The sequence below is a fragment of the Hyperolius riggenbachi genome, chromosome 5 (genome assembly GCF_040937935.1).
Source record: "Hyperolius riggenbachi isolate aHypRig1 chromosome 5, aHypRig1.pri, whole genome shotgun sequence".
Lineage (NCBI taxonomy): Eukaryota > Metazoa > Chordata > Amphibia > Anura > Hyperoliidae > Hyperolius > Hyperolius riggenbachi.
In genome coordinates this window covers 423,849,177-423,861,961 of record NC_090650.1, presented here as the reverse complement: position 1 = coordinate 423,861,961, position 12,785 = coordinate 423,849,177, and the positions used below count along the sequence as shown (strand labels likewise).

The window sequence follows — 12,785 nt, the reverse complement described above, 5'->3', positions numbered from 1 at the left end:
TCACCTTATGGACGAGAGGAATTTTCCCATATCAGCACTCCTCCCTTTCATTCCCCAATCACTTTATCACTACTTATCGCAAAGAAATGATCTATACCTTGTTTTTTCCGCCACCAATTAGGCTTTCTTTGGGTGGTACATTATGTTAAGAATTATTTTATTATAAATGCATTTTAACGGGAATAATTAAGAAAAAAATTAAAAAAAATCATTATTTCTCAGTTTTCGGCCATTATAGTTTTAAAATACCACATGCTACCGTAATTGAAATCCAAACATTTTATTTGCCCATTTGTCCCAGTTATTGCAACGTTAAAATTATATCCCTACTATAATGTATGGTGACAATATTTTATTTGGAAATAAAGGTACATTTTTTCAGTTTTACATACATCGCTAGTTTTTAGCCCATAATTTTACAATATGCCCTCTTGCCATATACATATTATTTTTTTTTATTCCCTAATATCAGTAGGTGTAATTTTACTATTTGGCCACAAGATGTCACCGCTGAGAAAATTGTATGGGTGTATAAGTACGCTACATAGGAAACAATGTGATGCTACATTTTAACTAGGGAAGTGACAGACTTCAATGGAAACCTGCGATCACGGTGTCCTGCGGTGAGATTAATGAATGGGAACTTTGTTCCCATTCATAAATCTAATGATCGACGGGTCACGTCTGCTCGGCATAAATGGTTAAAGGAACACTATCAAACCAAGTGTTCTAAAATGACGATGTATAAATAATGTCTAAGTAGCTGTGTAAACATTTCCCTACTTTTCATGTTAAATATCAGAGGCAAAAGCTGTGTAGATTTTAGCTATGTTGCAGTGGCGTAGCTAGAGATCATGGGGCCCCATAGCAAAACTTACATGGGGCCTTCAGATGTATAATATGCATAATATGTTGGCACTTTATAATAAATACAATAAATAGTAATAATAATAATAATAATATGAAAACAAAAGCCTGTCAGGTATCAGGTTTCATACACACAATTACAAATGTTTATGTTGCACAGAAGATACATTTCCTCTGCTCTCTGTGAGAGAAAGCTCTGCCTGTCTCTGACTGCGCTCTCTGCACACACAGGATTAGCTTATGCACTGAGGGAATTCCCCCCCTCCCCTCATGGCTCGTTCTGCCATCAGAATTATAGCAGACTGTCAGAAAAATGTGAAAGGAATTAGATAACAGTAAACAAAGAGATAAGAATTCAAATGTATACACCAGTACTGAGCACCACTTGCCAAACATTTCCTATCTCAATTGAAAAAAACATGTTAATCGATAGTATTCCTTTAAAGCAGAGGATGTTGTATAGGTATAAACAATTAATTCACTTAAAGTGGTATGAAACTCAGCATTTCTTCTTGCTCTATAAAATTATTTAGCACACAAAATCTACTACCACAAAGAGAATTTGTAGCAGAACATAATTCAAACAGTTATACACAGCACTTCAGTGGAAAGCTCCTTGCTTCGGTGGAAGGCTTCTAGCCACATGCAAAGAGGGTATAACATTATCTTTTGTTTACACTCCTTTGTCTGCTACAATCCTAGCTGTGCTGAAAATGAGCAGCATAGAGCTACTGTAGAAGCGGAAAGCTGAGAAGTGATCACTAGATAGAGTTTAATATATAAATAGAGCAGCTACGCTTTAAAATGCAATGGCAGCTTTCAGAGCAGATACATTGTACTTTGGGAACTTGTAATTTGTAAACAGACAATATAACTTGTGCACAAAAGCAAATATGATAACTGTGTGGGTAATACAAAGTAGGAAAACACATTTTTATTTAATGTTATGTCAGAGCTTTATCCCACTTTAAAGTCATGAAATCAGTGTATTATACATCTTCTACTGAAGGCTATTAACCTCCTTGGCGGTATGAAAAATACCGCCAGGGGGCAGCGCAGCAGTTTTTTTTTTTTTTAAATCATGTAGCGAGCCCAGGGCTCGCTACATGATAGCCGCTGCTCAGCGGCATCCCCCCAGCCCCGCCGATCGCCTCCGGCGATAGGCGATCAGGAAATCCCGTTCAAAGAACGGGATTTCCTGGAGGGCTTCCCCCGTCGCCATGGCGACGGGGCGGGATGACGTCACCGACGTCAGCGACGTCGGGACGTCATTGGGAGACCCGATCCACCCCTTGGCGCTGCCTGGCACTGATTGGCCAGGCAGCGCAGGGGTCTGGGGGGGGGGGGGGCCGCGCGCCGCACCGGATACCGGCGATGGGGCGCGCGGCGGTGGCGATCGGGGTGCTGGCGCAGCTAGCAAAGTGCTAGCTGCGTCCAGCAAAAAAAAAATTATTTAAGTCGGCCCAGCAGGGCCTGAGCGGCACCCTCCGGCGGCTTACCCCGTGTCACACACGGGGTTACCGCTAAGGAGGTTAAATATTACCTTTCAGCCCCAGTCTGCAGCCCCATTGGGGTATATATTACTCCTTTCTCTGTCTTAGGCCTCTTTCAGATGGGCGGCTGAATTTAGTGCTTGTCAGGCAGTTTAGTTTCCAGTTTGCCAGCCGCCCACAAGCTCCATTTGGGTGCTAGGAAAAATGTAGCATTGTAACACCACTGCATATCATTCACTTACGATGGCATTACCCACTGCCAAAAAAGCAATGTGTTGTGCCGAGCACTTCAGCATGGCTGCAAGCGCTCTGAGATGTGACGAGGGGGGGGGGGGGGGTCTCTTTCAAGCCTGTCTTGAACACTAGCAAGCATCTGGCCAGTGCATAGGAGCTGCTGACAGGCATTGAATCCACCATCTTCAGCCTTTTGGTGGTATTTCCTGGTTTGGAAACCAGTTACGCCCTTTCCTGTACTGGTCTGCCAATGAAACACCTCAGTCCACCCATACCACGCCCCCTTTTTATGTTGACCACACCCATCCTGCCTCTTTATCATGTCAAAGCCATGCAGAAGCTAGGCTGCTGTCAGGTAGGGACAAGGGAGGAGCTTATTAGTTGAGTCCATGGATTGTCATCTGGCTAGAACAGGGACTCAATGGAGATCGGCACATTTGGGGTGGTAAGGCTGCAGAATATGCTAGTTTGACATCTGTTAGGTAGGAAGTGAGCTACTACAGAGTCAACAAGCATGGACAATATTTAGAAGAACAAAATGAGAACGTAAGGAGTCCTAAACGTATAATACCGTTTTTCATTCAGTTACAATTTCATTAAAAATTATGCATTTTTATAGACAGCTCATTTTGTCTACTGAACTTGCCTCCTACAATCCTCTGCACAGCAGCTCTCAGAATAGTAGAGGGTGGGACAGCAGTGTGCAGCCAATCTGATAGGAGGAGGAGGAGCTCAGTGATGAGTCATTAGCGTGCTGCTGCTCTCTGCACAGCCCAATCAGCATGACATCACCTGTCTGCATTTGCTGGCATGGCCAATAATAGAATCAGGTCAGGGATGGGTGTTGGCTGGGTGGTCTGGAGTCATCTGCTTTTCAGGACTGGCTGGGCACTATTACAAACCTTAGAAATGTAAATATATACCTTGTTCCATGTGTGCATTTAACTGGCTGTCTGGTTTTAAGCATCACCATCCCCCCAAAAAATGAGATCATTGTCATGTCTATAAAGTGCACTTCCTGTCCGGTGTCATTTTGTTGGGGATTGCTTTGAAGAATAGGTCGGTATCTCAGCTGGTCCTCATGGCGGACTTCCAATCCCTGGAAAGGTCCTTTCACTTATTTGTTCTAGCAGATGGATGTTATTATAGAGCAGAAAGAGACCGCCGTTCCCTCGTCTAAAAAGCCAAACACACGGCCTACATGTTCTCAGGCCCCAAAATATAGAGAGGCCTGAACTAATTATTCAGACAAGCAAGCCAGCCTAAAATTACTTCATCACTAAATTAGCACAGTGAGGGATGATGAAGTGTAGCCAATAACATTTCAGCATCTAGGCTTTAGGCCAGATGTAGAGACATTCTGATTGGCTGCAGGGTTATGCATTCCAGATTTTTGTTGTCCAAAATGATCATTCATGATTGATTTTTGTGAGAGTTTACAGGTACCGTATCCAGAGGCGGAGCTAGGGTTTTCAGCACTCAGGTACAAAGACAGCTTTTGCTTTAGCTCTGGATAGTCCTGCGGCACGTAGCCATGTAACATGAATGTGGGAGTGGTTATGAGTGGAGCCAAATGTGCAAATGCTGTTTTGATAGTCAGATATCCTCCCCCCCTCCCCCCCATAGATAGCCACATGTGCCCCATTCAGAAGAGATGCTGCTGTTACCAAGGAGAGGACGCTAGGCGCGATGCAGAGGGGAGATGACATCATCGCTGGAATATAAAAAGCCGGTGAGACTTCTGTTGTTATTAACAGTTCTGGACTCCTCTGCAGCGGGAGAGAGGGAGGGAAGCGAGGGCACTTCAGGCTGCCAGCGAGCTGCCTGTCACGCACATTGGGGTGCATGGCCATACTGAGCGCCCTCACAGTGCTGCACCCAGAGACTCATGTCCTCCGTAGGCGACATTATATAACGGCTACAGAAGGAAATTTGGGCACTCGAAAAATAACAAATTTCACACTATAGGCACTATTTATAATGGCATTTTTCCCCTGATACTGTGCAATGCATGATGGGATTTCTGATGTTGTTGCTCTCGTTGCCTAGCAACTGGGAACGGTGATCAGGACACCGGACAGTTGGAACTGTGTCTCATGCTCCCGGTCACCTCTTTTCAACCAAAAAGATGGCTGCCCTCATGAAATCACAAACATTTGACTGTTCTTTTAAAACAGGGTCGGTAAGAGATTATATTACCTATCTATTTTAATTAACATAACTAATGTAACTTAATGACAGTATGTTTGTTTAGGGTGAAGTTCCTCTTTAAGGTTTGGCTCGGGGGTCAAGGTCAGATGATGAAAGGTTTGTGTTTAAGGTTAAAGCGGATCCGAGATGAAAAACTAACTATAACAAGTAACGTGTCTATATATCTTATCTAAAGTTTAGATCGTTTACACAGCATATCTAGCTGCAAACAGCTTCAAAAGTTTATGATGATTTATTCCTGTGATACAATGAGGGCCGCCATGTTCTGTTTGTCACATTGTCACAGGCTGAGGGCTGGAGATGCTATCAGCTTGCCTGTGTGTAAATTCAGTCCCTTCTCCTCCTCCCTCCTCCCCTCTGCCTCTGAAATCTCTGGCTAGTAACCTCCTCCTCCTGCCCAGACTGAGCTACCATAATCCCTTGCTACCATGCACAAAAGGAGCTGTGGGAGAGGCCTGTTTAGGTCATAGGGAATTAGAGTATTAAAACAAAACAAAAAAGTATCGAGCTTGAGGAAAGCCCTATAAACTATATGAAAGGAACACAATTATGCAATGAGTAAAAGTTTATCTTGGATCCACTTTAAGGCGTGTGGGGGGGGGGGGAGCAGTTAAGCTTAGGCACAGGCAGTGTTTTTATGGTTTAGGTATGGAGGACACCCCTCCATACCTTTGAGTGTTAGGCATGGGGGGAGGGGTAAGGTTAGGCATAAGGGAGGGTTCTGTGTGAGAGTAGTGTTAGGTTAAGTAAGTATTTTGAAATGTATAATATTAGTACATTTTAGAGATATTCTACTACCCGAAATTGGGTGTTCAGATTTTCTCGCACCCCTTTTCCATGCACCAGGGGCGCCTATAGGCATAGGCAGTACCAGGGCCGGGCCGAGGCATAGGCTGGAGAGGCTCCAGCCTCAGGGCGCAGTGTAGGAGGGGGCGCACAATTCATTCAGCTGTCATTCCTAATTGTGTATGAAGCAGAAAGAAATAAGAAAAGGGGATACATAGCAGTGACTGCAAGCCAGATAACTGGATATTAAGGTGTTGGGGAGGTTGTGGGCCCTGTGGCCCTCTTAGTCTAATAGAAATCAGTGTGTGACAGCTGGGGTGGGAGGGATGGAGGGGCGCACTTTGGTGTCTCAGCCTTGGGTGCTGGAGGACCTTGTCCCTGCTCTGGGCAGTACAGGCCATTGCCTGGAGTGCCATTAGTCCTGGGGGGGCGCATGGTGCTGGATTAAGCCCTGCCCCAAAATTAAGCCACGCCTCCTTCTTGCCCTCATGCCTTCTTCTGTCCCCCTGTACCTCCCACTGCCCCCTCTGTGTACCTCCTTTTGTCCTCCTGTGCCTTCTTCTGTCCTCCTTTGTGTCTCATTCAGCCCCCATTGTGTCGCTTTTTATCCTCCTTTGTGCCTCATTCTGTCCCCCTGTGTGCCTCCTTCTGTCACCCTGTGTGCCTCCTTTGTGACTTCTGCTGACCCTCGTGCCTTCTTCTGTCCCCCTGTGCCTCCCTATGTCCCCCTGTGTGCCTTCTTCCTTGCATGTATTTTCTTTCTTACATGAACCTACTGGTGAAACGCTGCCGCAATAAATGTAATTTCTGGTGAAACGCTGCTGCATTACAATTATTTTCTGGTGAAACATTGCCACTTTACCATTATTTCCTGGTCAAACGATGCCACATTACAAATATTTTCATGGGGGGGGAAGGCGCCATGGGGGCGAGGGAGCACCAAAGGTTTTCTCACCTGGAGTGACAAAATAGCTAGAGGCACCCCTGCCATGCACGCAAATGGGGGAAGCTTCTGTATCAAGGTAAGTATCTGATTTTTTTTCTCCTTACAATCTGACAGCTTTGCTCTAAGGGTGAAGGGAAATCACAGCTCTGACACATAGATGTAGGAAGGTGATCCCTTCATCCAGTGAGAGGGATGATTTGTGAGGTTGAACTTGATGGATTGTCGTCTTCTTCAACCTTCAACCTAGATAACTACGCAGCTATGTAATTCCCGAACAGGAAGTCTATAATGGCATCTCTCGTATTTCGCTCGCCTCAGGTTTCTTTTAAAGAGGAACTACAGTGAAAATAATGTAATGAACAAAGGTGCTTACTTTTTACAATAATATGTATAAATAATTTAGTCAGTGTTTGCACATTACCTTTCCTCTCCCTGACATTTATCACATGGTGACATTTTTACTGCTGGCAGGTGATGTCAGTGGAAGGAGATGCTGCTTGCTTTTTTAGCAGTTGGAAACATCTGTTATTTCCCACAATGCAACAAGTCTCCCACAGCATGATGTCAGGAAATGGTCCTGACATCACACTGTGGGAGGGGTTTCACCACAATATCAGCCATACAGAGCCCCCTGATGATTCGTTTGAGAAAAGGAAAAGATTTCTCATGGGAAAGGGGAATATCAGCTACTGATTAGGATGAAGTTTAATCCTTGGTTACGGTTTCTCTTTAAAGGGCTATTTTTGTTTTTTATGCTTATACAGTATATGAGCCTGGAGTTCGACTTTAAAGTTGGATATAAGATAGCTTTGTGTCGGCACACACTGAGAGACCAAACACAGAGAAGACTCCTTCTCCAGCATAGGACTCCTGTTGGCCCGGGGCGCTGTGAGCCGGTGTGCGGTGACAGCGTGTAATTATACGCTCTGTCTGAATGGATCAACGTCGCTGGGGGTTAGCGCTGATTGACGCATGGGAGATACTTGACCCGGGCGTTGGCTGCAGTAGGATATCTCTGTTCACAGTAAACCCTGCCTTGTCATTCACAAGAGATTTGTGACTTTTACTCTTGATTTGTATTTTATTTTTCTCTGTTTATCAAAGTTAAGATGCTACTAGATGCTTGCAAGATAGGAAAGGAGAAAACACAAAAACACCGGGAGCCCGATATGGTGTAGTATGTCAAAGCAAGCAGGGCCAGATTTAGGCCAAGGCCGCCTAGGCCATGGCCTAGGGCACCACAGGAGCAGGCTGAACTTATGCAGCATTTGAAAACGTGCAAATGCTGCAATGCAGGGAGATCAGGCGAGTGCCTGACCTCGGTACTCTGCTGCCAGCCGCCTGTGCAGCAGCCATCTTGCTCTCTGTGCACGTTTGCATTGTGGCCGGTGCAGGGGCGCCTTAACCGCCTGGCGGTACAAGCGGCGGCTTGGAGCAGCATGAAAGAGGTAGGCGCTGTCGCGGGGGAGACTGCGGCTGACCACCGCTACTTTTAGCTGCGCTGCCTCCTTCTGTCCTGTCATATGCAGGGATCGTGGTTTGTTTACACCACGTGCCGCCGCCTCTATGCCTGCCCGCCCCCTCCCCTCGCCCAGCCAATGGACAGGAAATGCAGTGAAGCACACTGCTTTCCATGTCACTAGCTCCCACCCACTCCACCTCCTCCTCATCGTCTGCCCCGCCCCCTCCATAGCAACAGCCGCACGGTTTATGTTCTGCGTCCGTGCGGCGCCGCCTCTAACTCCGCCCACCACCTCAAGGCAACATGACTATCCCGCTGGCGCTGGATAGATACTGGGAGACCACCGAGACACTGACTGTGCCCCCTTTCCCCCTCTTGGCCCTGCCGCTGCGGGTGTGTGTGCGCGTGTATCCCCCGCCTTCCCGTTCCCAAACAAGTGGCTGCAGTTTGAGTGCAGGCAGCCTAAGGTAAGCTGCATCCTAGGAAAAAAAGACATAAATTTAAAAAAGTGGAACTGAATTTTTTCACAGGTCAGAAGGAAACAGCCAAATGCACCTTGTATCACCCTGTATATATATATATATATATATATATATATACATATATATATATATATATATACACATATATATATATATATATATATATATATATATATATATATATATACTCCTGTTTAATCCGCCACTCATTTGTTTTTAATGCACAGGATGTTAACAATATGTCTGCTTTCCTTTCATGAAAGCAGGAAGTAGAAACAGTGCGGATTTATTTTTAGATTTGTGTCACCTGTAACAAAGAAATGTTTTTGTTTAACGTGTACCAGAGACGAGAAGCATCTTTGGTACAATACTTACCTGAGTCTTCCTTAAGCACCATTAGGGCCGCTCATCCCTTGCCATCTCCCTGGGTGACTCCTGTCACCCGCAGTTGACTGGCCGAGTCACACTCCGTTAGGTGAGCTATCTGCGCTTGCGCAGTACAAGTACAGCGACGGGAGCACACCTGGTGGGGCCGCACATGTGCGATGGAGCGCGACTCACCCATGTTTTCAGAGAAAACTGCAGGTGACAGGAATCACCCAGGGAGACTGCGTAGGACGACCAGCCCTAACGGTGCTTAAGGAAGCCCCAGGTAAGTATAGAACCTGAGACTCGTCTCAGGTTCAATGTAAAGGTTCTTATGCTGTCGCATATCTTTAAAGACACTCCGAAGCAACTTTAAAAACTGCTTTTTACCTTATATTCAACATGGGCATGTTTGCACCTGCTAAAACGCCGCTCTCCCACGGCTGAACGAGGGATCTTTACCCCCCAAATCCCCGCCATGGTGCCCAGGGAGCGCTTCCGTGTGAGGCAGGGCTAATGGCCGCAGCCCTGCCTCTCAGCGCTGAGTGCCGCCCGCCTCTCCCTACCCCTCTCAGTCTTCCCTCACTGAGAGGGGCGGGGGAGAGGCGGAGATCCGCCGGCTGATAGACGCGCATGGAGGCAGAGCTACAGCCATTAACTCTGCCTCCATGAGCAGCAAAATCTACGACCAAGTTGGTAGTGGATTTTGCAGGGGGTATTTAGGAGGTAAAGACCCCTCGTTATGCCGCAGGATAGCAGCGTTTTAGCTGGGGCAAACATGCCCATGTTGAATATAAGGTAAAAAGCAATTTTTAATAATGCTTCAGAGTCTCTTTAAGAGCAGAGAACACGTTCTGAGTTCAGGTCCACTTTAAAGTGCACCAGCGATCACGAACTACGTTTTTTTTACTTACCCGGGGCTTCCTCCAGCCTCATAAGCATGGATGCGTCCCTCGCCATCCTCCATTTAGCAGTAATCCGCTCCAGTATTCAGCTCAGTGACGTCAGCTGGGGTCTTCTGCGCATGTGCAGAAGGTCCACGCATGTGCAGAAGACCCCGGCTGACTCAGACTGGACCCGACTGAGCGAGTTACCGGGGCTGATTACTGCTGAATGGAGGGCAACGGGAGGACGGTGAGGGATGTATTCATTCTTAAGAGGCTGGAGGAAGTATAAAACTTTGAAATTTGTGATCTCTGGGTCATTTTAAAAGAGCCCAACAATGTCTTATAGTTAGCCTTCATAGTGCAGGGGTCAGTAAACTGTGGGTAGCGGTAAGCTGTGTCTGGGGGCTATGAACTGTCACTGGGGGTGTAGTGAGCTGTCACTAGAGGTAGTATAATGTCCCCCGTCGCTGAGCGGGGCCCCCTGCAGATCAGTGTCGCACTCGTCCTCTGTTATGAGCATGGCTGTGCAGTAGGCACACAAGCACGGCCGCACATGTGCAGTAGCATGAAGCCCACAGCTCTGGCTTACTGCACATTCGCAGGCGTGCTTGTGTGGCTACTGTGCAGCCATACTGAAGGAAGAGGAGGTGAGCCACCCGATGAGATTAACGACTTGGGGCTTGATTCACAAAGCGGTGCTAACTGTTTAGCACGGGTGTTCAATTTGCCGCAAATTGAGCGTGAAAAAGTCCGCGATCGCGCGAATCACGGCACTTTGCACGCGCAAAAGTCCGCGAACGGCACTTCACGTGCTAACTGTTTAGAACACCCATGCTAAACAGTTAGCACCGCTTTGTGAATCAAGCCCGTTATGTGCATTTGATCTGTGGGGACATATCTGCATTTGATCTGTGGGGGATGTGTTATGTGCATTTGATCTGTGGGGGACATATCTGGATTTGATCTGTGGGGGACATGTTATGTGCATTTGATCTGTGGGGGACATATCTGGATTTGATCTGTGGGGGACATATCTGGATTTGATCTGTGGGGGACATGTTATGTGCATTTGATCTGTGGGGGACATATCTGGATTTGATCTGTGGGGGACATATCTGGATTTGATCTGTGGGGGACATGTTATGTGCATTTGATCTGTGGAGGACATGTTACGTGCATTTGATTTGTGGAGGACATGTTATGTGCATTTGATCTGTGGAGGACGTTATGTGTATTTGATCTGTGGGGGACATATCTGGATTTGATCTGTGGGGGACATGTTATGTGAATTTGATCTGTGGGGGACATGTTATGTGCATTTGATCTGTGGGGGACATGTTATGTGCATTTGATCTGTGGGGGATGTGTTTTGTGCATTTGATCTGTTGGGGATGTGTTATGTGCATTTGATCTGTGCTGACATATCGGCATTTGATCTGTGGGGAACATGTTAGATATAAAACATGAAATGTATAGAAAAAAGATAAAATGTGGAACTTAATCATTATAGTATAATATAGCGTGAGTGTGTTTGTGTGGGTGGGGGGGAGATAAGGGTTAGCACAATGGGGAGGGGTGGTCGGCGCGGGCCGCGGGGAGGGGGGGCGCCACAGGTTGTCCCGCCTGGAGTGACAAAATGGCTAGAGGCACCCCTGGGCCGGTGACTATGGACTTGGGCAGCATTGGAGACGGAAAGGAATAGGAAGCTTCTGCACTGGAGACGAGCAAAGAAATGAGTGACACAGATGGCTGCTGTGGTGTGAAGACAAGCTGACTACCTATACTGAAAGCGGGGAATGGGAAAAGGAGGGATTAAGGGGGTCATATGGCTACCTGTACTGGAGGGAAGGGGGGAGGGGTCACCTGGCTTCCTATACTAAAGGGGAGCGGCTGGTGACAGCGGCCTTGGGTGGTAAAGAGTACAAATCCGGCCCTGAAGGCAAGTGGATAGAATTAACTTGTAAAAGTGATATACTCACAAGGCAGAGTTGCTAAAAGAATCAATGGCTCAGTATGTGTGAGGGAAAGTATCGTCCCCTCTCAGCCTTTAAGGTGGGTCACTACCCCTGAAAAAAATTACAATTGCAGGTGTCATGGGAAGCAGTGCAAAGGAGGCACCTAATGTAAGAATAATAGGTATAACTTTGTCCTACCTCTCACATCAAACTTCAAAACAGAGAGGACTTTATTTCAGCACTAGACAACGCATTTCGCCACCACAAGCAGCTTCCTCAAGACAATAGCAATGCAACTGAAGAGCAAGTGTTGTTCCCAAGCGCCTAGTTACTAGATGAAGAATAACCCTTCTATAATAACTTTTTTTAAAGGAACCCGAGATGAGAGACATATGGAAGCTATTGTAATATCACAGAAGAAAAGGGATGGAATCCGGGCACCTTCCGTCCAATACTGTTTATTGCAAGTCAAGACAAATATCCATAGGTTACCATAACCATAAGTACCTCATTCTAGTGGTCTTAACGGTGATGTCCGGTGGAGGTGGGGGAGCCAGGGCACTAAGCGGGTCCGGCGACGACCGTTTCGCGTCTATGCAGACGCTTGGTCACGCTGTGTACCACTGTAATGGGCGCTCTGCAGGCATCCGTCTATACACGGGGAAGAAACCCCGCCCCTTCCGGGTGCCGCAGCCGTCCTAGGGGTTTGGGGACATGGATATAAAATTTACCTGAGTACTTTTGGGATTATAGGGTATCTGATCTGTTTAAATGCTTTGTGAAATTTATGGTGGTATTCTAAGAGGGCATGTACAGAAAGTCTACAGTTGTCAAAGGTCTAAGTAAACTATGTTAATAGAAATATACACCCTTTAGATATTCCCTTGGTTGTGACAATGTGCAGGTTTATGCAAATTGAAGATATGCCGCCCAAACTTGTTAGTTTTTAAATGTCACTTTGTCACTTGAACACTAGGGGAGACGATTGTAGGCGGGTAGAACTGTGTCGCAGGCTGTACACAGGGTGGGCTATAATAATGCCCCCCGGTGTATATACTACAGACCTACAAGGTGAGGAGAGGTGTTAATATGCACC

The 12,785-nt window shown here is 46.5% G+C and overlaps 1 protein-coding gene across 2 annotated transcripts in view; it reads right to left on the bottom strand.

Annotated features, from left to right (window-relative positions):
- Window positions 1-12,785, bottom strand: part of CCN4 (cellular communication network factor 4) — a 140,026-nt gene that overhangs the window by 70,587 nt on the left and 56,654 nt on the right. The window contains exon 1 of one of the 2 annotated variants that reach the window (XM_068234955.1): window positions 4,262-4,327. The exons of the other annotated variant lie outside the window; for it this stretch is intronic. Within the exon in view, the coding sequence (XP_068091056.1) occupies window positions 4,262-4,306 (45 nt within the window). The 5' untranslated portion in view covers window positions 4,307-4,327. Of the gene's footprint in view, window positions 1-4,261; window positions 4,328-12,785 lie in introns of those variants that run through there. 2 annotated transcript variants of the gene reach the window in all.